The sequence below is a fragment of the Aethalodelphis obliquidens genome, unplaced genomic scaffold (assembly GCF_003676395.1).
Source record: "Aethalodelphis obliquidens isolate GAN/ISIS:26980383/991018 unplaced genomic scaffold, ASM367639v1 scaffold3, whole genome shotgun sequence".
Taxonomy (NCBI): Eukaryota; Metazoa; Chordata; class Mammalia; order Artiodactyla; family Delphinidae; genus Aethalodelphis; species Aethalodelphis obliquidens.
Window position 1 is genome coordinate 87,025,851 of NW_020837947.1, and position 23,643 is coordinate 87,049,493.

The 23,643-nt window shown below is 33.3% G+C and overlaps 1 protein-coding gene across 1 annotated transcript in view; it reads left to right on the forward strand.

Annotated features, from left to right (window-relative positions):
* The window catches only part of EYS (EGF-like photoreceptor maintenance factor), a 1,677,823-nt gene that overhangs the window by 936,748 nt on the left and 717,432 nt on the right, over positions 1 to 23,643 (forward strand). The window contains exons 25-26 of the mRNA XM_027093793.1: positions 18,576 to 18,766; positions 23,010 to 23,101. Of these exons, the coding sequence (XP_026949594.1) occupies positions 18,576 to 18,766; positions 23,010 to 23,101 (283 nt within the window). The remainder of the gene's footprint in view (positions 1 to 18,575; positions 18,767 to 23,009; positions 23,102 to 23,643) is intronic.

Sequence of the window (23,643 nt, forward strand, 5' to 3'; positions counted from 1 at the left end):
ATTTCTAGAATATCAATAAGACTAAGAATCATTTTTAAAGCCTTTTCCTGTATTCATTCTATGATTCTAAGCAATAGTCTTCCTGAGGAAAGAAAAATAAATGAAGGTTGAGTGACTGAAAGTAGGAAATAATGTGTTTTGTTTCCTAGTTATCTTTTATTCTAAAACATAAAAGCAAACTTCCATGGTATTGCATATTTGTATTTTCATTATACTTTAACAATGGGGAAACAGTATTTAGTATTTATGTGAGCCTTGTCAAACAAATTATGAATTCATATGTATAAATCACCAAAATATTAGCAGGTAGTTATGTTAGTAAATAAGAATAAGTTCGTTATAACTCTGCAGTGGGGAGAGCACCACACTGATAGAATCTTAACAGTATCCCAGTAGGGAAGTTAGAAGCAGGATAATGACAGGGCTATGGGGAAGGGGCGAGCTTAAAATGATTGAAGGAGAGGGTCTTTAAAGTTGGGGAATTGAAAGTGGACAAAAATGGGAATATAATAATTTAGAATTAAGGGACACAGTTAAGCTAAGGTTTTGAAGCAACTCCTGATAAGCAAACTATTGCTTGATAAGTAAACTGCTTTGACCAGATGAGCAGAAAATTGGTTCTGATAAATTGACCTGTAGGAATGTCCTGAAGGAAAAAGTGAAGTTATTTAATGGTTCACAGTCTTATCTTTCCAGCACAAAGTTTTCCTGATATCAACAACTAAGTCATGTTACCAAAGGTGAGCTACAGTCTTCTCTAAATTGTGTTGACAAAGGTGGCTCCACCTTATGGGAGACCCATTCAGGCTGGTGATCCACCAGACTCAAAATGGGGAGCCCCAGAGGGCTTCTTTTATCCTACTAGTACTTATTTATAGCATTGATTACATAATTAATAGCTTACTATAATTCTGACATCTATCAAAAGGAATTTAAATAATTTTTAATATGAAAAATAGGCACATGGTCTTTTAGTTACTGTTTATTTTTGTTAAAATGTAATCTACATAATAGTATTTGTGATTTCTCAGTATTTACTTGTAAGTGACCTTAGGATTTCTATGTTTTTGTAATCATGAATTCTATTTTTTTAATTTGTTAGTGCTTAAGTGTGTTAGTTGAGAAACTGACAACAGACTGACTTATGTATACCAATTACTATTATTTCTATTTATTCATACTAAAATAGTTACTGATAATAGTATTTTATGTGCCATGAAATTGGGTAAATATTTCACATTCAAATACAGTATAAAAGAAATATGCCACTAAATTTGATGTTATTTCAATCCTTAATCCCCCAAACTATATAAAGTTACAAGATAAATATACTTAGAGTTTTATTAAATTATAGTTGAATCTTTTACTTTTTAGAAATTTTTATTTTCTTCCATATCTTCTTTTGCCTAACAACTATGTTAACTAATAAAATAAATTCTAGATAACAACTACCATCATGATTTTCTTTCAACAAAATAAATAGTAAGAAAAATTAAGTCTCAAAATTATCATTTCTGATGGCAAAATTGTGGGCCAAAATTACAAATAAAATTACAAATTAATTCATTAAAATATACTCTTTCATCTTGCATCAGATATCAAAGTGTTTTTAGTTGGATTCCTTCACAAAAGTGTGACCGTTAAATCAGGCTTTTCAACTAAGGGACAGTATGTGTGTGATTATTCCAGGATGTCATTATGACATATTAAGGTTGGACCAATGATGAAAAAATTGCTGCAGTGAAATTACAGTGATTTTTAGATATCTTTTTCTGTTAACTTCTTTGTATTATGTCTCCTTTAAACCCACCAAAATACTGTTTTTTTTTTAAATGTGTCAGAGTGTAGATTAGTATTTGAGAAGTATTTTGTCTCTATTTTTGACATGTCTATATATTATGTAAATGTTTCCTAATTCAGCTAATACACCTTATTTTCTTAATTTTTGTAGATATCTCCATGGTTTACCAAATTTTCCATTACACTGGCCAGTAAAAAGACTTAAATTTATTCTTGGCAATTCCTAGAAATAAACAAAATCTGAGTTTGATGAGTTCTGACAATGGCTAATCATGCTCCTTTCAAGTTGAGATGAAGAGGTTGGTTTTATGAACATCCCAAATTTATTGAACCAAATGTGAATCTGTGTTATCTGGTGACTTCCCTTCTCATCACTACACATCTTCCATGTTGACTTCTGAAGCCAGTTAATCTGTAGTGGGCCAAGTCAAGGCCAGTCTCAGATGACTGCAGGAGCTGACTCTTATAGGCTCCTAAATTATTTTAAACAGAATTATGAATTAATTAATTAATCCTCCATTAGCAGGATCACTAGAAGTGAAGACTTGTGGGTTCCTAGAATCTTGTCTGCAGCTGTATCTAACTCATATGTTTATTCAGTCCTTCCATTTCCTTCTTTAGTGAATTCTAGTATCCTAATTGGATATAATTCCAGAACATACTATAAAGGGCACAGGAAGTCTGAGAAAACAAAGGAAACCATTAGAGATTTCATCAAGGATGAGAAACTATTTCCTTCCCAAGTGAGAAAAATAAGTCTCTGAAGAGAAGAATCAAGAAGATAAATGTTTTGAATCGATTTTTGGCTCATAGTGTGCCTTCAATCAATCACAGCTGAACAATTGAATGAAAGAACGAATGTAGTGAGTTATCTCATTTACTCTGGCAAAAATGAGTCAAAAATCTCCTTTTCTAGCCTACTGGGGAATGATTCTATAATTCTTCTGTTTTTGAACATTACTTCTTTGGGAGACTAAAGAAAGAAGCAACAGCTGTCTCCAGTTTATAAATTTCTCAAGGCAGGAAGGGAAGGGATCTTATTTCAATTAAGGTAGAGAGGCAGGGCCCTTGTCTCTGGGGAAGCTGTACTGCAGCAGAACTGAAGAGGATTTCATGTCCTCTCCCAAGATTCCCTGCAGGAGCTTGAGAAAGTGCTAGAAGGATGAACATGGAATGAATTATACGTGAATCTTTTCATCCCTGTTTAAGAAAAGGAGCAATGCATCAATTATGCATTAAGGCTAGTGAGTTTTGAGATTGAGTTATTGAAAATACTTAGAGTTAATAAGGAAACTTTAATATATGTTACGTTAATCTTGTTATATGTACTTCTTTTTAGTAGTTCCCTATTTTTAGGAAAACACCAAAAATGTTATGAAAGGAAAATGGCAGTGAAGAGGAGTGGACAGGAAGATATGCTGTGAAGAAATAACTAAGAAAAGTAAATATCTGAGTGATTTCATATAAGAAATCCAAGATATGAATGAAAACTTGGATAGTACAGTACAGACCAAAGGAACTAGGGGAATATTTCTATCTGCCTCAAATTTGCACTTGTTCATTCCAAGGCCACAGCTCTGCTTCCCAAAATAGATACTGAGATATCTAGGACTTAAATAAGTGCAATATCTGACATAGATACAGCAGAATCCTCAGTCAGATGTGCAATTTAATGTTGAGACAGATTTTCTTGGGGTGAAATTGCATAAAGAAATCCAGAGTAACTCAAGACAACCAGCTGGAAGCTACTAGTTTAGCCACCAACCCATTCCCAATTATTAAATTTTATTTTTCTTTTGAAATTGTTTTCATTACATGGTGAATAAATACAACAAAAAACTTACATCTTACCTAAATAAACAATAACAAATAAAAGAACTGTGACTACCATCCACACAACTTAAGTTGTAGAACATTATCAGCATATTCTGTGGCTTTCTTTTTGGTTATCATTCTTTAGTTTTTCTTTATAATCATATACCATACCACTAAACAATATAAAAATACAATATATGTACTATATTAATAAGATATGTATAAAAAACCTTAAGCAACACATTGTTTTATTGGATGTTTTGAAATTTATATAAATTTTAAAATAATGTATGTTTCCTTTCTGATCTTACTCTTTTTGATCAACATTTTGCTTATTAGAATCCTCCACATTGATGCATATTGCATTTTTCCTAGTATGTATGAGCAATAGTGCTTTACGGCATAAGGATAGAGATGGATGTGTGCATCATACACGGTGAAACATTTAACTTTTCCAAGTTGATTTCATCTATGCCTATAATCCCAATCAAATTCTCTAATAGCTCTGGTTATTTTATAACTTTGGGAATACCTCGTGTTTTCAGACTGTATAATTTTTGCCATCCAAGTAGTTGTAAAAAATATCTCACTGGAGTAATTTGAAATCTTGGTATACTAATAAAGACTAGTATTTTCCCCTGTGTTACTGGTAGTTCATATTTTCTCTTTTGAGAAGAATCTTTCCAAGATTTCTATGCCTTTTTTGACTGTATTAATTGTTTTTTTCTTATTAAATTGTAGTTTTAGTTTGTCTGTGTTTAACTTTGGTTACTGATCTCTTGTCAGTTTTATGTTTTGAAAATGTCTTCTTACTGTTTGTCTTTTATTTTCTTTAGCGTTTTCAGATTAACAAAGTTCTTAATTTAATGTCCTCAAAAAATCCCTCTTTTTATTTATGACTTATTTTTTTTTTTGTCTTTTAAAATAAATACTTCTTTTTCCCAAACTCACAAAAATATTCTTCTATATATTCTGTCAAAAGCACTAAAAAGTTGCTTTTCCCATTTACTTCTTTGGGCCACATACAATTGATATCTTTACATATGACTTTTAATTATGAACAATTTCAATTTTGTCCATAAGGATGAAAAATTTTCTCAGTATCATTTTAAATAGTTGCTCCAGAAAGGAGAGAAACTCCTACTCACAAAGCTTCCCTTGATCTTTTTAGACAAAAGTGGTCAACACTTTCTTGTTTGTGATTTCTACAGTTTTTAAATAACTTTAAGGAAAGTCCTCTTCTTCATGTTAATTTCTTTTCAGAGAGTTTTGACAATGCTTAATTCTTTGTGCTTCCATTAACTTCCTCATATCTTAGAACTACTACTTAAAACCCCTCAACTATTTAGTTTTGAAGGGTATTTCCCCATAGCATACCCTAGACATAGAGAGGGGTCTTTAGTCACACCCACCTCTCTTCCCAACATTTCTGCTGCTCTACTAAAACATAGAGAAAGTACTCTTGCCACAAAGTTAAGACGTTTGGAAAACAACCTTTTCATGTGCTGAAGTTTGTCACGGTAAATGGCAAAGAGATGTGTCCAGTGCAGCACTTTTATACTTGTGATTTCAGGTAAATTTAGAAATACTACGTCATCTTACTTGTGTCCTGCATTTTCAGGTTTGTTCCTTTTGTCTTTGCTTTTTTGCCTACTTTCTGATTGCTGGAGCTTTTGATTGAGTTTATCCTCTAAAATTGTAGTTATTTTCTCTTTTTCTATTCCTTTAATGTTGATCTTTAAAATTTTATCATACATACTTAGTGTGTAAAGTTTATCAATATTCATTCCATATTCTTAGCAAACACAAGGGTCGTTGAGCACTGCCCGTCATCTCTGCTCCTCTTTATCTAACATCATCTTCCATTTTACCTCCATCTTATTTATGACTATTATTATATTATACACATATATTAGAAGAATTCAAATCTAACTGAAAGTATAGGTTAACAATTAGCATTCCAGTTAAGTATGATGAGTTAATCACATAAATACCTGTGCTTCCTCCTGAAATTCCATAAATAGTGAGATAGATAGATAGATATAGATATATAGATATAGATATATTGCTCAGACAAAGGTAATGTAGAGGAGAAAAAAGATATAAAAATTTGCAAGCTGGAAAACAAATGAACAAGGGCTGTTTTGTCTGAAAACAGACTAAACAGAGCTGAGAATTTGGAAACTAAAATTAGGAGTGGGAAAAATAGAGAAGCATGGTGATTTATAGCACAGAATCCTCAGGAGCCTCAGGAAAGAGCCACACCAGATAACTGGGAGTGGGAGTGAGAGTGGAATGAAAATCCCACTAGTCAAATGCTTTAGAGCCGATACATTTTTCACCAAACCATCTATGTAGTGATGTATCCATCAGTCCTTGAGTGAAATCAGACTAATTTTTAACCTTAATGTGTCAGGTTACCCTGCACAGCCCACTGAGCCCACTGAGACATATGACGACATCCAGATGACGAGAAGCCTCAAATCTTTACAAGATATTTTCTCAAGGAAATTCATATCTTTCATTTCCTGATTTTTATTGCATTTTTTCTAAATTAACACATCTCTATCTTTAACAACATCAGAAATAAAGGGAGGCATTTTAAGTTACAGTATAAAACTAATCCTCAATAAAATTAAGTAGAAGTTGTTTTAATACTAGGAAAAATGGAAATATTAAGTGATTATTACAGTTTTCAGACATTCTAACAGTTTACACATTTTAAAGTCTTATTATAATAAAGTAATTACTTTAAAAATGTTTGACTTACAGGTGCAGTAGAGATAAATGGTGTAAAATATCAGTAATTTTCTGGAAGGAAAATCCAGTTGTTTTGCTTAATAAAGGTAAAGACAACTTGGCTCTTTTATTTAGTAATATGAGTTCCAAATCATTTCTCCGAAATCAAAATAGAGTCAACACTCAAAATATATGCCCTGGAAAAACTAAAACTTGTCAAAGACGTCATATAGTGCCCCAAATTTGCACAACTATGAAGTAATGAATCCCCATTCAAGTCTTCTGAATTCATATCCAATAGTTCTACCATGAAAGTTATTGTTCTTGACTAGATCCTTTTTCAGTAATATAAAGGCATTTCTGCTAGCCCACCAGAACTTCCACAGTCACTGGAATATAAAGAAAATAAGCTTAGTGTTTTAAAAATGTGACTACAGAAAACAAACTGTATTGCATGTGCGTGTTCCTCAACTTTCCATCAATACACTCCAGCATGGTACCCCACTGCTCTTCTTTCCTAATCCTGACTCTCTGACTGCTGCCTCCATGCTGGCAATATCATTTTTTTGGCTTATAAACCTTCCTCCTTGGACTCTCATAATGAAAAATATATCATTTCTTCTTTTTTTTTCTCCACACTCCATTCCAAAAGAATTAGAAGTGGCTTTTAAAAATGCCACATAGTACGAATAAGTGAGGAAACATGGCAAATATATGTGGTTTGTGCCTTGACATATTAATGATGAATTTTCATATCAGTAGAAAGCGCATGAAAGGCCAGTGGGCCTTCTTAGAGTTTCCTAAATGTGGCTGTTCTCAAAATAAATCCTCTAACCTGTCACACCTGCAGGAAAATGTCCACGTGCAAGAACAACTCCCATCAGTGGGCACCTTAAAGACTGCTCTGTGTGTGTGTGTGTTTGTGTGTACTCGTATGTGTACACATATGTGAGTGTGTATAAAATCATATTATCTGTACATTTTTATGTGCATAGCATGATTTTAATCTTATTATCTGGGTCCCACAATTTTGAGACACATGATTCTCTTTTTCCTTTGTACTCTTCCCTGTGGGCAGCTGCTGGTTAGTAGCAGAAATCTAACAATGTAGAAAGAGCAGATGAAGAGTTGAAAATTACATTTAATTAAAAACTGAATGCTAGGAATAAAGTGAGATATGGATAATCACTATTAACACCTCTATTTCTCCCTTGTCCATCAGTAACGTCTGAGCATTGAAAAGAATTAAAGCTGATAATTGCCACGACAGCTTAAGGGGATAATTAGACTGTAGGTATTATTGAAATAACATGAGAGATAGTAAAATAAAGTACATGAAAAAAGAAAATTAAGTGAGTAAATATAAAGTATTTATGATTCTATTTAATTACATATGAGTAAAGAATTAACTATCATCACAGGGAAAATATTTTACTTTTGAAATGTTGCCCAGAATAAGCAACAACATATCTGGAAAATTAGAAAAGCGTATTTCAAGTTTTACTAATTATAACATAAGTTATTATAGGAGAGGAAAACCTTTCCCATCTTCCCTTCTCAGTGCTTTGGGTGGTCTAATAATTAAATTGACAGAATAACAGGAGAAAATCAAATTTAATTTTGCATATACAGCAGCTCATAAAAATATGAGACTAAAGAAGTGACCAAGGTAGGCAGATTTTGTACCTTTTAGACAAAGAAACAATAAATATAGGAAGATTTGGAAAAAAAAAGATATTTAGGCTAGGGGTAGTAAATTAAAGAAGTAACAAAGTTTGTTTCTTCAACCTTCTCTACCCTGAATTCCTTGTCTCTGGTAAGACACCCTTCACATGTGAGATTATATTCTACTCTCAGAGGACAAAGGAGTGTCAGAGTTTCCTTCATGCACAGGTTGTTTCTTAGTACCTTTCATTCAAAATAATCAATATGGCAAAGTGGCATATTTGGGGGCAGCCTGCCCTCAACCCCATCATTATTGAGACAGAGTGTTTGGTTACATCACATAGGGGATAGTATTGTAGGAGCATTTGTATTTTTATTGTACTGCAAATTAACAAGCATTACACTTTAGCAATCAGTTTTTAGCACTTGCTAAATTTCTACTTTATTCCCAACCATCATAGTCCAAATCTTATGGCTTCTGATGAATACACAATGTGACACACCTATGTAAGTTTATCCATGATTGGTCCCCTAAAATCTATTATCATGATACACATTGACAGATAAAGTTACTCTTTCAACATATTTTTTCATTTGTCATTACCAATCTTATAAATGGAAAATTTAGGTTGTCAGAATCAAAAGAAAAACTAAATACAAAGACTTCTCAGCATGAAAAAATGAGTTCCTCCTAAATTTGCATGAGCATCTTTCCGGAGCTCTCAGAGCCCAGGAACAACAGAAGAGACCTGAGTTACTCATTTCATTTTCTCTGTAAACTCGTTGGTCAAGGAGATGAAGGGTTAAAAAAAAGTAACAAAGGTCTCCCCAGCACGGCCACATACTCATTTCTCTATGGAAATGTATTTTTCTCATAAGCCTCATATGTTTTATGTGGTAGGTAAATTTCCAGCCCACCAGGAAGACTCTATATAGTCTATAATATTTCTTAAACAATAAACAGTAGAAAGAGAAGAAGGAGGAGATATTATATGAATCACCTCAAAGATTAAATATAGCTTAATTTCAAGTACCTTTAGTAATCAAATAGTTATGTAAATTAGCTAAGAGCTCAATGATTATTTATAATTTTTTAAAAAGCCATACTCGGAAACTAGATGATAAGCACTTTGGAGCCCACTGGAAAGTGGGGGTACAGTTTGTACATTCAATGATACACATCATTACACTGTTCTCGTACATGATAGAGAATGGAAGAATTCAACACGAGGATCCACACTGGACCTTTTTAAAAATGAGTACTGTATTTTGTTAAAAAATTCCAAAGACTGTATGTTTCCAAAAATTGATCAGCAGCCTGTTCACACAAAATAAAACTGGTGTTAAAGAACATGAGCTTTGATAAAAGAAGCCCATTTCTAAGATCTATCACTTTGATCAAATTACCCTATCTAAGCCTGTTTCTCAGATAGAAACATAGGATTCATAAGAACCTAGTCCTTACACACTTTACAGACTGAAGTGAGACTCAAACTAGATGATGCATGTAATGAGGAAAAGACAATGGGATATGAATTACCTTATTAACAAAATTTACAAAGTAATTATCATTATTTAAAAATTTAGCTTTATTCATATATTTTATTCCTGTAAACAGGTAATAAAACAGCTTAAAACAAGTGAGCTACTCAGGAAAAGAGGGCACTTCTGGACCTAACAGCAGCCCCATCACACACCACCTTGAAATCCTTCGGGTTCTACCTAGATGTACTGAATGTAGCCAGACCATGTGCTTCAGACCTTCCTAAATATCTGCCTCAGAAAAATGTAGAGCATATTCTTGTAATAACTATTTTAAAAATAAATTTTGCAAGATCTTTGTTTCATTGTAGGAGGTTTCTATCCCAAATACAGACTGGAGCAAATTCTTTGTCTAGCACTTCTACATATTTTATAACAGAACAACCTTCTTATTGCCATTGTATTGATGAAGAAACTGAGAGGATCAAGTAGGTTAAAATATTTATCCAAGATCCCACAATTATAAATGATAAAGTGTATAATTAAACCCAGGGTTCTTAACTAAAATTATATCTGTTGTAATTACAAGATCATAATAGGGGCCACCTTAATTTTATGGGTAATCATTACATTAAATTAAATCTTTTGTAGTTATTTTAGGATGTTGTACAATTCACAATTTTATAGGTTGACACAGAATTTGCATGGTAAATTTAAAAAAAACCTCCAGAAATTAGAAATGGAAATTCACATTGCCCAATTTATTTAATAAAGCTAAATAAAACTTTAGTATGAAAGTTAGAAAGGGAGCCAGGAAAAATGAAAATTAAAAGGCAATCTCAATCATCAGAATAGGTGCAAGTATCCTAAGCATGGATTCTTGTAAATGAAATCCATATATGTACATACATTGTAAGCAAATGGGATTTATTTCTGGGATAAAATAAGGGTTTAATATTAGAATATCAAAGTTATTTACAGTATAATCATATCAGTAAGTGAAAAACCAATAAAATTTAATATTAAGGTCTGCTAAAAATGTCAGTGAACTACAGAATAGAAGGGAAATTCCTTTTACAACACTTGGTATCTTTTTTCTGTGTCCCTCACAGCTTCCACCTGACGTTCTTTATAACTCCACTGTTGTTATAACTCTACTGAGGTATGACCTGTATTGAGGTATAATTGACATATAACATTATATTAGTTTTTGGTGTAAAACATAACAATTCAATATTTGTATACACTGTGGGATGATCACTACCATAAATATGTTGTGAGTCCAAGCTCATTATGCTCACCACATAACGGGCCAATTAAGCCCGAGACAAGGTGTTGGGGCAGGGAATAGTGACTTTATTCAGAAAGCCATCAGACCAAGAGGATTGTGGGTTAGTGTCCCAAAGAGCAATCTTACCTGAGTTAGAATTCAGGCTTCTTTTATACTAAAACAGGAGGGGATGTGGCTGGTTGTTGCAGACTTCTTGGTGCAGGCCAGACCCAAGAGAAGATGTGAATCCTTTGTTCTTGCAGCTGTCCATGTAGCTCTGATCACCATATTACTGTAAGCGTCCAACAAGACAATTGTTATTTTTTTGTTCTTTTTTGTTTGTATCTCTGTATGAATGGAAAAGTGTTATATTTTTAAGGTCAGAGCCTTGAGAATGGGCTATCCTGTATATTTCATGCTATAGGCAACATTCCTTTGCAAAGGTGCAGAGCCAGCATGACTAAGCACAGGCAACAGAGCACAAAGGTTAGAGCTAAAGGAGTAGATCCAACATGGAGTCAGGTTTGTTCTTCTCTTTCAAATCTAGTTACCATCCATCACCATACATAGTGTCAACAACAAAAAAATTAATCAGTAGCCAATGTAAGAAGAAATGGAAAATTTTATTTGAGCCAATCTGAAGATTATAACCCGTGTGACAGCTTCTCAGAGAGCTCTAAGAACTGTTCTGAAAAAGTAAAGGGGGCGAAGCTAGTATATATGTGACTTTGGTAAAGGGGTATATATGTGCAATCAAGCACTCATCTTGGTAGAAGTTTACTCCTACTTCTGAGGAAGAGAGATCTTAGTTAATGGTTTTAACACTTTTCTAAGTATGGGAAGAGGCAAGAAACTGAGTTCCTAAAATTTTCTCGTGGAAATATTTAACTATCTTAGGGTCAGTTCTGCCAGGTTTCCCACAGCACAAAGTGCCTCATCTTGATCTTCACCCAGAATTCCTTTCAGGATGTACTGTAGGTCAGTGACTACAATGGCTAATGACTTGATTCTTGTAGAACTGGATGGTGGGCAACATTCTTTATCTTACAATCCCTTCCCTTTTGGTCTTAATTTCAACCAAGGTTTAGGAGGCATTTCATGACTAATTTGCCCCATAGTTCTAGGAATGCTCAATCCCAGGTCCTTGTTGATTTCTTGATAGGTCACTCAACGTGCTATTACTGGTCTAGGCCTTGTTAACAGCAACTGAAGAGGAGTCTGTCGACCTCCTGTCTTACTGGTCTGTTACAGTCCAGGAAATTGTTCCCTCTTGGTGCTTCCTCCCATACCTAGATTTACACTACTACAATCATTGCTCTTATGGGACTATATATTTGATCAATTGTCTCAAGTCACCTAACCATCATTAATTTTATCAGAGGCTCAGTCACACACTTGTTTATGCAAGAAACAATAACCTTGTAAAAGAGGCAGGATACAAGTAATAAAGCTAGTAATGTTATAAGGTCATAAGTATTTAAGCTAAGAACTTCCCTTAGGTGTGGCCCAGTGTCTCCCCAGGTTGTCTGACCAGTCTGTTCTGCACCAATCACTATCTTTAAAGGAAATAATATATTGGCATCATACCTAAAGTTCACCTAAGGTGTCTGCATGTACAAGGCAAGTGGTGGGTCATCATGACACCTTACAGGACTGAGAAAGAAATGTTATCTTTTAAGGAGTTACCTGGCTGATACCAGAAGAAGGAAAATTGATCTTTATTGTTGAGCAGGTATTTCTGCCCTTGGGGAGGTCTGATTAACACAAAATGAAGATGCACAGTGCACACCAGAAGGGAGGGAGGAGATCCAAATGGGCAGAGAAAGAATTTTATGTTTAAATTTTTCTTGTCTTGCCTTAAAATTTGAATTTTACTTCACAAATAGTTAATTTATTCATTTTTGTGATGAGGACATTTAAGATTTATTCTCTGACCCCCTCACCCATTTTTGCCCACCCTCACCCCCATCCCCTCTGGCAACTAGCAATCTGTTCTCTGTATCTCTGAGCTTCCTTAATGAGTTAGAAGGTATCACTTATAAAAGAAGAGCAAAACACTACACTCAAAGGTGAAGGCTTAAAAGCCTTCCTTCAAAACAAACAAACAAAAATACCAAATCTCACTTTAATTATTTCAGCTCATTGTTTCCTCTGATGGTCCTAAGCAATGTAATAAGCTAATAAGACAGTTTAAGAATTAGAAACAAATGAAAGATCTCATTACTCACAGATGATACAGTATTGTTAAAAATAGGAGACTTTAACCAGGTTGCTTCATATAAAACAGTCGATTGCTTTTCAATATGCCAACGTGAGTTAAGTATGTAATATTACAAAGGACTATTTAAAATAGCAACAAATTCAGAAGGTTTATAGAAGTTAACCTAAGAAATTATGCACATGACCTTTATAGAGAAAAGTTATAAAACTGTATTAAAAATGTTTTAGAAGCTCTAGTAAAATGGAGACATATATACGTCCATGTGTAGGAGGATAAAGTGTCACAAAGATATCAATTACTTACAATTTTTTCCATAAAATCAATGAGATTCAAATTAGTTTCTATTCAGAGTGTTTATGTAATTTAAAAGGATGGTTGCACATGTTACTGATTCCAATATTTGTATCAAAAAGCACAGGACAAACAGTCAGTAACACAATCCCAAGGAAGGAGGATATGCAGCATTGCATTACTCGATATCAAGATGCATCCTAAAGCTATACTAATTAAGTCAATCTTTGATTGGCTTGGGGTTTACAGTCTGATCAATGGAATAGAATAATGATCCCGTAAATAGACCTACATAGAGGAAGGGGATGCATGACAGAACTGGGAATGTAGATGAGTATGGGAAGGGTGCCTGCTCTGTAAGTTATCCTAGGATAATTGGCATTCCACCTTAAAAGACAAAAGGAGAGGGCTTCCCTGGTGGCGCAGTGGTTGAGAGTTCGCATGCCGATGCAGGGATGCGGGTTCGTTCCCCGGTCCGGGAAGATCCCACATGCTATGGAGTGGCTGGGCCCCGTGAGCCATGGCCGCTGAGCCTGCGCGTCTGGAGCCTGTGCTCCACAATGGGAGAGGCCAAAACAGTGAGAGACCCATGCACCGCAAAAAAAAAAAAAAAAAGAAAAAAGAAAGACAAAGGAGAAAGAAAGGGCTGTAAAGAGTCTATACAGAGTCAATACTAAACAATCCTACCATAGACAACTGGCCAAAATGTTTTTACACAGGAAAGTGGCATGATTTGATTTGTGTTTTACTTCCTATCCTGTGGGTGACTATTAAAGGAATTTTCTCTGATAATCTATTTCCATTTGCCAGTGAAAGGAAAATATTGTGATCATAGGTGTTGTGCTTCCTTTCACAATGACTGCTCATTGCTTTCAGAGAAAAATGTGTTCAACTGTTTGACTGGTTGTCTCTCAGTTTCTCTTGCAATCACGTCATTTCTTAAATCTGCCTCTGTAACTCCTATTTATTATATATTTCCTTTGGCTGCATGGAGGAATCTCTGCCAATCTTAAACTACACTTTCTAGCATTGCATTTCAGTAGTACTTGTTTTGATACCTTATTTTTTTTTGCACTATACAATTATACTTGCTCTATAAATTATGTCATTGACTCACAGTTCATGGACTAATCAATCTGTGAAAATCTATGACAAGAACAAATATTTCATAATTTATTTTAAAATATACTTACTTCCCACAAATGCATTTTCAAATGGCATAAATCTTTAAATTGACAGGAAAAAAATCAGCATTTTTGAAAGCATGAGTAGAGTGTTTAACAAACTTGGTACAATAGTAAACAGTGGGTGAAGGTTAATTTGCTTACTTTCTCCTGCTTTATTTGTAGATATTAAGCTAATTGAGATGAATTTAAATGACTACATAAATTTGGATTTTAAGGTGAATTAAACATAATTTAGAGAATGTGGAACTATATAGTATTAAACATGGAGAGTATTTTGTATTGGTAAAATCCAAGCTCCTCTTTCTAGAAAAAATGGAAATGAACAAAGCCAAGTCACATGGTATTTCTGCAGCTGATATGTGGTTGTGATCTGCTCACTGGTAGAATCAAGACTGAACACAGGCTTCTTAACAAACTAAGTACACCTTCCTATATGAATTATATTTATGTGATACATATAATCTTTTCTCAAACTGAAACTTCATTTAACAGAAAAATTTGCACACACACACCCACGTATCACAAATGTCCACTATTTTTTTCCTAGATATTACCTCCAAGACACATGAAATAATAAAGGATCATTTTGCATTTTCAGTTGCAAATTATTTCTTAACATTTAGTTAGTGATACATACTCCAGAGAGAAATACATAGTTTGCTATGAATGTTTCTTTGAGTTTGAGTGATTATTCATGGATTACACTGATGTTGATAATAATCTACTAGAAATAGGGTTAAATAATATACATCCTTTTTAAAGTGTCCAGTCTTTATAGAGTCATTATCAAACTATTAATATTGTAGGAGAGCCTGGTATTCAGTTATTCTCTCATAAATTTCCAACTTACATGTTTAATCTTACATATAGTACACTAACCGCAAAAAGACTCCATTCTTTGAAATGTGATATGCTAAACCATAAAACCAAAAGAAAAAGACTCAGCTAAGAATTACTTACTTTTTCTATGTATTTATTTTATTAAAGGAAAATGTGCTGTTGGAGTAATTGTTCATAATTTATCAAAGAAGAATATTATACACACTAGTTGTATTTTGTTCGTTCTAATTTAAATATGTATTTATGCCTCAGAAGCTATATTTGCCATTTCTTCTAAAATATATTTATTCTATTATTCTTCTAATCCATTTAAAACACTTCTTTGTGCTATGGAGGAAGGCAGGGTTACTGGCTTCTTATTTTTCACTGAAACAGCTTTGAAGTTTTCTTTATCTTCATGCATTGGAGCTGGCTATGGGTTACTGTGCACTGGAAATTCAAATAGCTTTGTGTCAAAATTTTCAACTGCCCACCCAGCATCAACCAAATTTCACATAAATTTTTTAGTGACTAGACTCATTTGTATACTCAATATGCACGGTTAGAAATGAAGGTAAGAACTATGTCTCAGAAGGAGAAGCAGAGGCAGGAAGTTGCAGATGAAAGTTAAGGTCTCTGGCTTGAACATGTGATTTGCACTTCAAGTCTTTGATCTGCTAATAACCAGGAAACAAAGTATGAATCTGGGAAGTACTGGGATACCAACTTCATCTGCGGTGAACCCTACCCCGATGTCTCAGTGGGAACTGGCCCCATCCTCATCTCCAGTGGAGGGCTCCATGTGTGACCCAGTTCTAGCCAGTCAACTGCTAGGAGAGGTTCATTCTACACTTGGGAAAGTTCTTCCTTCCTCTTTTGAAAGCTGAATGACTGGGGGCACAAATAAAGAGGTATGTCACTTAAGCTACCACTGGCCACCATATCAGAATCAGGAGAAAAGCAAGCCTTAGATTAAAGCTTGCCATGTGAGTAGAAGAACAGAGACAGAAGAAATCCAGCTCTTTTATGAGGACGCAGCTGAGCCTCTACATACATAAGCATCCATCTGGAAGCCTGTCCTATCCTTGAACTTCCTTTTACATAAGCCATTAAATTTCTTTGTTGCTGAAGCTACATTGAACTGGGCTTTCTGGTTAGTTACACCAAAAGCATATAACCTCATTCAGAGGTATAATTATAAAATGAGGGCATACAATTCAGATAACAATTCTTCTATTTGAAAAAAATGAAAACCAAAATTCAGGAACTTGTAATTTAGTTCTATATAATGAAAAATGTATGGAATTGTAGCCCATCATTACTGAATATAGTCTCTATACATATCTTTTCTTCACAAAACCATTCTGTAATTTCCACCACCACTCTTTTTAATAGATTAAGATTTTCACTAAGGGAGATGTAAAATAAAATCTGTATTCATGCATTTGAATAGGAAACACTACAAATATGGTTGAATACTCTATGCAAAATATTTCCTGATTTTTTTAAATTCAAACATAAGAAAATGTAATTTTCCAACCACATTTAAACAAAATTAATTATATTTTCCATAAGAGATAGTGTTTTTACATGTTTAAGAAAACCAAGCACTTGGGGTAGAATGCTGAACCAAACATATATGGCTCTTGACCTCATGTAGCTTACAACCGAGTGCATGTGTGGGCTTTTATTACAGAGCACTAATCACATGATGGCAAAGCCACTTAATTTTTAAAAAGTTAGTCCAAAAAAATACATATCTTAAAATAATGAAATTAAAATAAGTTTTGAGTTAGCTACTGTTGGAAAATATATTTCTTTCTGAACCATTTTAAAGGTATATAGTGTTTTCTTTATTTCACCAATGTTGAGTACATCCATGTTGTAAAGTTAGTCTTTTTCTGAAAATGTATTATGCTTTTTTACATTTTGAACTTTAAATATAACAGATATTTGTCTCCATTCACAATTCATTCAAATAAATGGATGAAATTTTTCAAATTATTTAATGTTTTGCCTTTAACATCATCATTAAAATTTTACAAGGAAAAAATACTTGTCTATATAACATAACAACTAAAACAACTCAAAAGCCAAAACTGAAAGCATTGTTAATATTTTCAATCTTTAAGCAACTTTCTAATGAATTCCTTGATTAAAAATATATATATATGTTTTTTATGTCTACAAAGCACAAATGTTTTCTGTCAGTATTTTGAACCTTCTTATTTCTACTTAAAAGGAAATATTTTTCTTTGAGGTTTAGCTGATTATTTCCTTAGAGCTTTTTACAAGTTTGAAAATTTACACAATGAGTATTTCTAAAGCTTTATTGAAATCTTAAAATAAGAAAAATACTCTGCATAAAATGTAAACCGTGTTTAAGTTTTAAAATACAGATTTTATGAAGAGTGTTATCCTATGATGGGCAGTAAACTAAATCTCACATTGTTTCATGAATAATCTCTTCTACCAATATTAATTGTGAAAGAATAAACAATTTGGAAGTTTTAAATGAGAGTTTGTATATGTGTATGTGTGTCACAGAAGGAGAACAGAAAGGAGAGAGATTCAAATTCATGGTTACAGGAATATCATCAATCAGCAAGGATCAATCAAGTATTTATCAAAGAAAAGTAACTTTTAATAATGATATAATTAACTTAGAGAAATAAGATAACTAGGTTTCATTAATCATATATTTATAAATTTAAGAAATTAAATTGTCAAAGTATTTTGCTCAAAATGACTCTGTATTTTACTTGAAAGAATAAGGCTAATTAAAACATAATCATTCAGAAAGCAAAAGTAAAACAAAGAGAAAGAGATGTTTTTTAAGACGCTGAGATAATATAGCATTGCTACAAAAAGGTGGCAATTCCTTTATTTACCAATACTCTTTGTCAGCCCTCAAACACCACCAATCAAATTAACAATGACACAAATCAAAATTTTGTACCAACATCTTATATATACAGTGAATAAGGATGTCTTTAGAAAATGCTCCTATTTCTGGTGACCTGTAACATAAAATCTAGGTAAGAGTACTTGAAGATCTAGACATCCCTACCCTCCAATGAAATTTGATCATAATGCCCCCAGTACATATAAATTATGTCAAACCACTGTGACAATGGCAAAGAAAATAGGTGCCCAAGCTCGTCATAGGTAGAAAAGAGTCAGGTCAGAGCCATTTCAGAAAACATTATGCTAACATTATAATGTGATATCCGACCATTGAACATTTACTTCCAACATAAATTGTATTTTCTTTCTGACTCCACAGATATCAGTTGTGTTTGTTATTACGGAGATTCCTATCTAGAATTTCGGAACGTGTTTTTAAATCCACAAAATAACATCTCCCTAGAATTTCAGACCTCCAACGCCTATGGACTCCTGCTCTACATCAAACAAGACTTAGATTCAGGAGATGGACATTTTATTCAATTATTTATTGAAAATGGTACTTTAAAGGTAAGTCAAATTTATTTAACATAAATTTTATGAAGTTGTTATGATTCACCACTTTAGTGGTTATTATCAATATAAAATTTAACCTTAATTATGTCTTTTATACTCATCACCAGGCTGTGTGTCCTGTTTTTTGTAATTTCTTCCTGTTCGGTGTACACTATTTATATATCAAAATAGTATGTGCTTTAAATAGCTTTCATTCTCTTCTTTTCTCTATATTTTCAACTTTTCTTCCACAATTATATTTCCCAATTTCTCAATTATAATTCCTGCAATTTTTTATAACTTTAATGGCAGACGTGATCTGGGAAACCCTGGGAAACCCCAGGTTTCTTTCAAAGGATCTTTAAGGGGAACACTCTCTTTATAATAACACTAAGATGTTATTTGTCTCTTTCGTACTCATTTTCATAAGTGTACATAGTTTTCCAGAAGCTTCATGACGCGATGTCATCCCTCTGATCACTAGTGTAATGTATACTTATATGTTTTTGTGTTTTAAAAGTCTGTTTTAATTTTAGTATTATACATATTGATAAATATAACCCATTACACAAAACTCTTTGGGGCCCTCAGTAATTTTTCAGAGTGCAAAGAGATTCAGATATCAAAAATTTGAGACTGCTCACTTAAAACTTGCCAGTCTTTATAACAATCTTCCTTTAAAAGTCCAAAATTACACAGTTAAATTTTGAAGGCAATGATGAGTTGAAAATGCGTGTTCTTTTCCCAAGACCATTCTACCTTAACAAATCACCTCATATTCCTGTTCTAAATACTCAGATTAAGGAAGTCATCAAGTCATCACTGCAATAAGGTAATTAACTCAACACAGTCTAGTATATGAAACATGACAACAGTATTTTTGCCTATCATTTCTTTCAGATGTTATTTAAATATGACATGAATTTCCATAAAAGTGTGAGGTACACCTTCTAATTTAAATAAGCCAAGTTGTACAAGTTTGATTTTCTTTAAATACTCATCTTCCTTAAGTAATATAACACATATATATAATTTAGTAAAATGTCTGATATAAACAAATGTCAACCAGATGTAGCAGATTAGTAGTGGTAGCATTATCTTTATTCATTCATCCATTTTTTCACTCATTCATTGAACATTTATCCATCCCCAGTGACAGTGCCAGTTTGTGAGGATTCAATGGTAAATAAAACACACTTTGTTCTCATATTGCTTCAAATTGATTACAGATAATAATAACAGGTGAAAATGGGACAAGAAAATAGAATTATGTAATGAATAGAATACTATAATGAGCCATCAAACGTCAGTCTGACCCTTTAAGATAAGGTTTGCTGATCCCTGCTGTACAGCATTTTCCTCGACAAAGACCAGAAATTTCCGTTAGTCTTATAATAAGCAGAAAACATGAAGAGACCAAATATAAGGAACTATAAAGCACACATAATATTGAGCCCTGGTCACATCCAGCACATTTTTCTACTCCTAACTCAGCTCACAACTCAGCCAGCCCCTCTCACCACAGTGGATGTCTCCAGAGACATGGTGAACCACACCAGAGACTTGTAGAATTATTGGTGAAAATATGTATGAAATAATGGAGAACAGAGATTTCTTTCACTTTCAAGTGGATAAAAAAAATTCAAATTAATTGAACTAAGACATTTAGGAATTATAAAACTGTAATGGGTGAAGAGAGGTGTAGAATTTCTTTCTTTTAGGTTTTATGACAAAGAAAACATATATATTGATACTCTGTAATAATTGCTATAATTTATTGGATTGCAATTACGTGTTGGGCTCCAACTTAAGAAAATATATTAAGATCATGGATTCTTGAGCAAGAATGTTAGAGTTGGAACACCAGCTCGGCCATTTAGGGGTTTTGAGGTCTTGCAAGGTTTAAGCTGTCTGCGCTGGAGTTTACTCACTCATGAAAGAGGGTAGTAAAAGTAGGTGTGAGGTTTAAATTAGTAAGTGGATAAATATTGTGAAGTTAGTGTAATATAATGGGTGAGTAAGTAAAGGCATATAAACTCATAGAAGAAAGCCTGGGACATATTAATCCAATATGAGGAGTAGGTATTTCTCTCTGTATTTCTATTTCTTTTTCTCAAAGACCTCGCAGGCCAGTGGAGGTTCTCAGCATGTTCGGTATTACACATGCTCTTTGAACTCTTTCAAAGATGGTAGATCAGGAATTGTTACTCCGTTGTGTCAGTCCAAAATCCATGTTCTTTCCACACCCATCATTGTAATGATTTAAAGGAAATTTCAGTGCTATCCTATCTTTATGATTTTAAGATTTTCCTTAATCTGCTATGATTTTTTGATACTATGCTCCAATTTCCTCATTCATTTTAAAAGTATAATCATATGGGGAATGTATTTACATTACAATTTTCACAAAAGACATATTATGGTTGAACTCTTCCAGTGATCATAATTTAAGACCTATTCAAATTCTAGAAATGCAGAATTGTTAGTCAAATGTTTTTTTAGGAAATTTAAGTTTCAAAGATAAATGTATCAAAATTAATGTTTAAAACTATTTCATTGGCTCTTTCTAATAACAAAGAGGTAAGCAGATACATCCATGTTGGGACTCAAATGTCAGTCCCTTCACTTAGCTGTTTCATGAATCACTGTGCCTCCCTGACTGGAGCAGATCACTCCCCCTCAGTTTCCACCTCTGAATAAAGAAGGTAATAAAAGGGTAGTACCTACTTCACAGATTTTTGTTTTTCTTGTTTTTTGTTTTGTAAGAAAGCAATCAGGTAAAACCTATAAATTACTTTAAAAATCCATGGTACAGAGTAACAATCACAGTAGCTATTGTTTTATATATATCGTAAAGGAGCTATTTATAATAAAAGAAAAAATTCAATACAATTAATAAAATCGTCCATTAAATATTTTTAAATGTTTAACTTTTACATCCCTGAAGATAGGAATTAATAAGTCTTAGCTGTACCTGAAAAATAATTTTCTGATATATTTGAACAAAACAAGGAGATTACCACCCCCCATACACACACATTGTTGGCCAGTAAATTATCATTTAAACTTAAATAACTATTTTAACTAACAACATAGATCTCCTAGTGATGTACATAAGAAATAGCTAAATTATTATCCATGCTGCCAAAAATATTAAATATTAAATCTGGTCACCTTGATTGCATACTAGACACAGCATAAAAATGCAATAGACAAATGTGGCCTTTTACTTAGTTACACATGGCTTGAGAAGAATGTACAGCCAAAGGTCATGCAACTGATTTTCTGGTAAAGTACATGTAGATATATTTATTTTTGGAAATCTCAGTGCTGTTTAACATAGTTCTTAAAGTGAACCCTCAGTAGATAATTTTATAAAGGAAAGGAACCTTTTTGAGATGACCAAATATAAAAAGTTAAGATATATAGCATTATGTTTACCTTTGGATTACATGTGGGAAGATATAGACATGTCAATTTAATGTAGCTAGATGCATAGGAGTTATGAAACACTATGCAACTGTGTTTCTTTAACTTATATGTGGCTTACAGATCTCTAATAGATATGCTAAAGACTATAAAGGCCCTTTCTGTGAAAGAATGGCCACAATATAACTGATATACTTTCAGGAACATGCTGTTGAGAAGATGTAGGCCACTGCAGCCCATTATTGGAATTCCCAGGGGTGTCTGGCCAAGCATATCTACTATAGACATGATTTGCTCCTTTTAAAACCATAACTCAGTTGGTCCAATTAGCAATAATCCCACAAATGGCCATAGTCCCCTTCAATCCTCTGGAAGTTTAGGTTGAATGATTAACTTTCAAAATCTTTGTTTCCCTTGTGTGACGTTAACATCACTGTCTAGATGGTATACACTAGTGTTTGCATTGCTCAGTTACTAGTATCTAAGGAAAATTGCCTATTAACACTCACTCCCAGCTAGCCGAAGAAGCTGCCTTTCTCAACCAGGCTCCCCAGAATACAAGAGAAACCAGAAGTGTGTGTTTGTGTGTGCATGCGTGTATGTATGTGTACATGTGTATGGTTTATGTGTATATATATATAATATGTATGCATTTATGTGTTTTAATTCTAGCACTTATTAGTTGCACACCTTGAGCTGTCACTTTAATTTTCAGACTTCTTATCTCTCCAACACAATAAAATATTACTGGTAAATTGTAATGTTCAATACAAAAATAAGATGTTAATTCCACACTGAAAAACTGAGGAAATATTTTTTTTCCCCGTAGTACCAATTTTTCTGTGCTGGTGAAGCAAAATTGAAAAGCATTAACACTACTATTAAAGTGGATGATGGACGAAAGTATACACTGCTTATCAGGTAAGATACACTTTTTATTTCCACTTCATCTCATATGCAGCAAAGACTATTTCTCTGGGTATTGTTCTTGCACTTCAAAGTGGAGGCTTTCCTGATTAATATTCACATATTCTTGTATGTAAATTAATGTTCATCAAACCATTCTGTCTTGTCTGTACGTCCTAAAATAGTACTGGGGAAAGCATGTTATAGGAACTATATTATCAAGGAATTTACATAAGCAGATTTATTAAAAGAAGCCCTGAAATCCTCACAATGTTTTCCACTTAGAGGAGTTGTGAAAACAAACTGGTATTTCTTTTGATAAACAAAGTCAAATACATTCACTATAGAAAATGTGGAACATTCAAAAAAACATAAAGAAGAAAAGTAAAATGATCCATTATACCACAATTGATATAGAGTAATGAATATGTATTATTATATTCCTAAAAGCTGCATTTGAAGTTGACTTTACCCCCAAATCCTCACCAACATCAGATATAATTTTGCCAATCTATTAAGTGAAATTGACATTTCCCCCTAATTTGCATTTTTTTTTA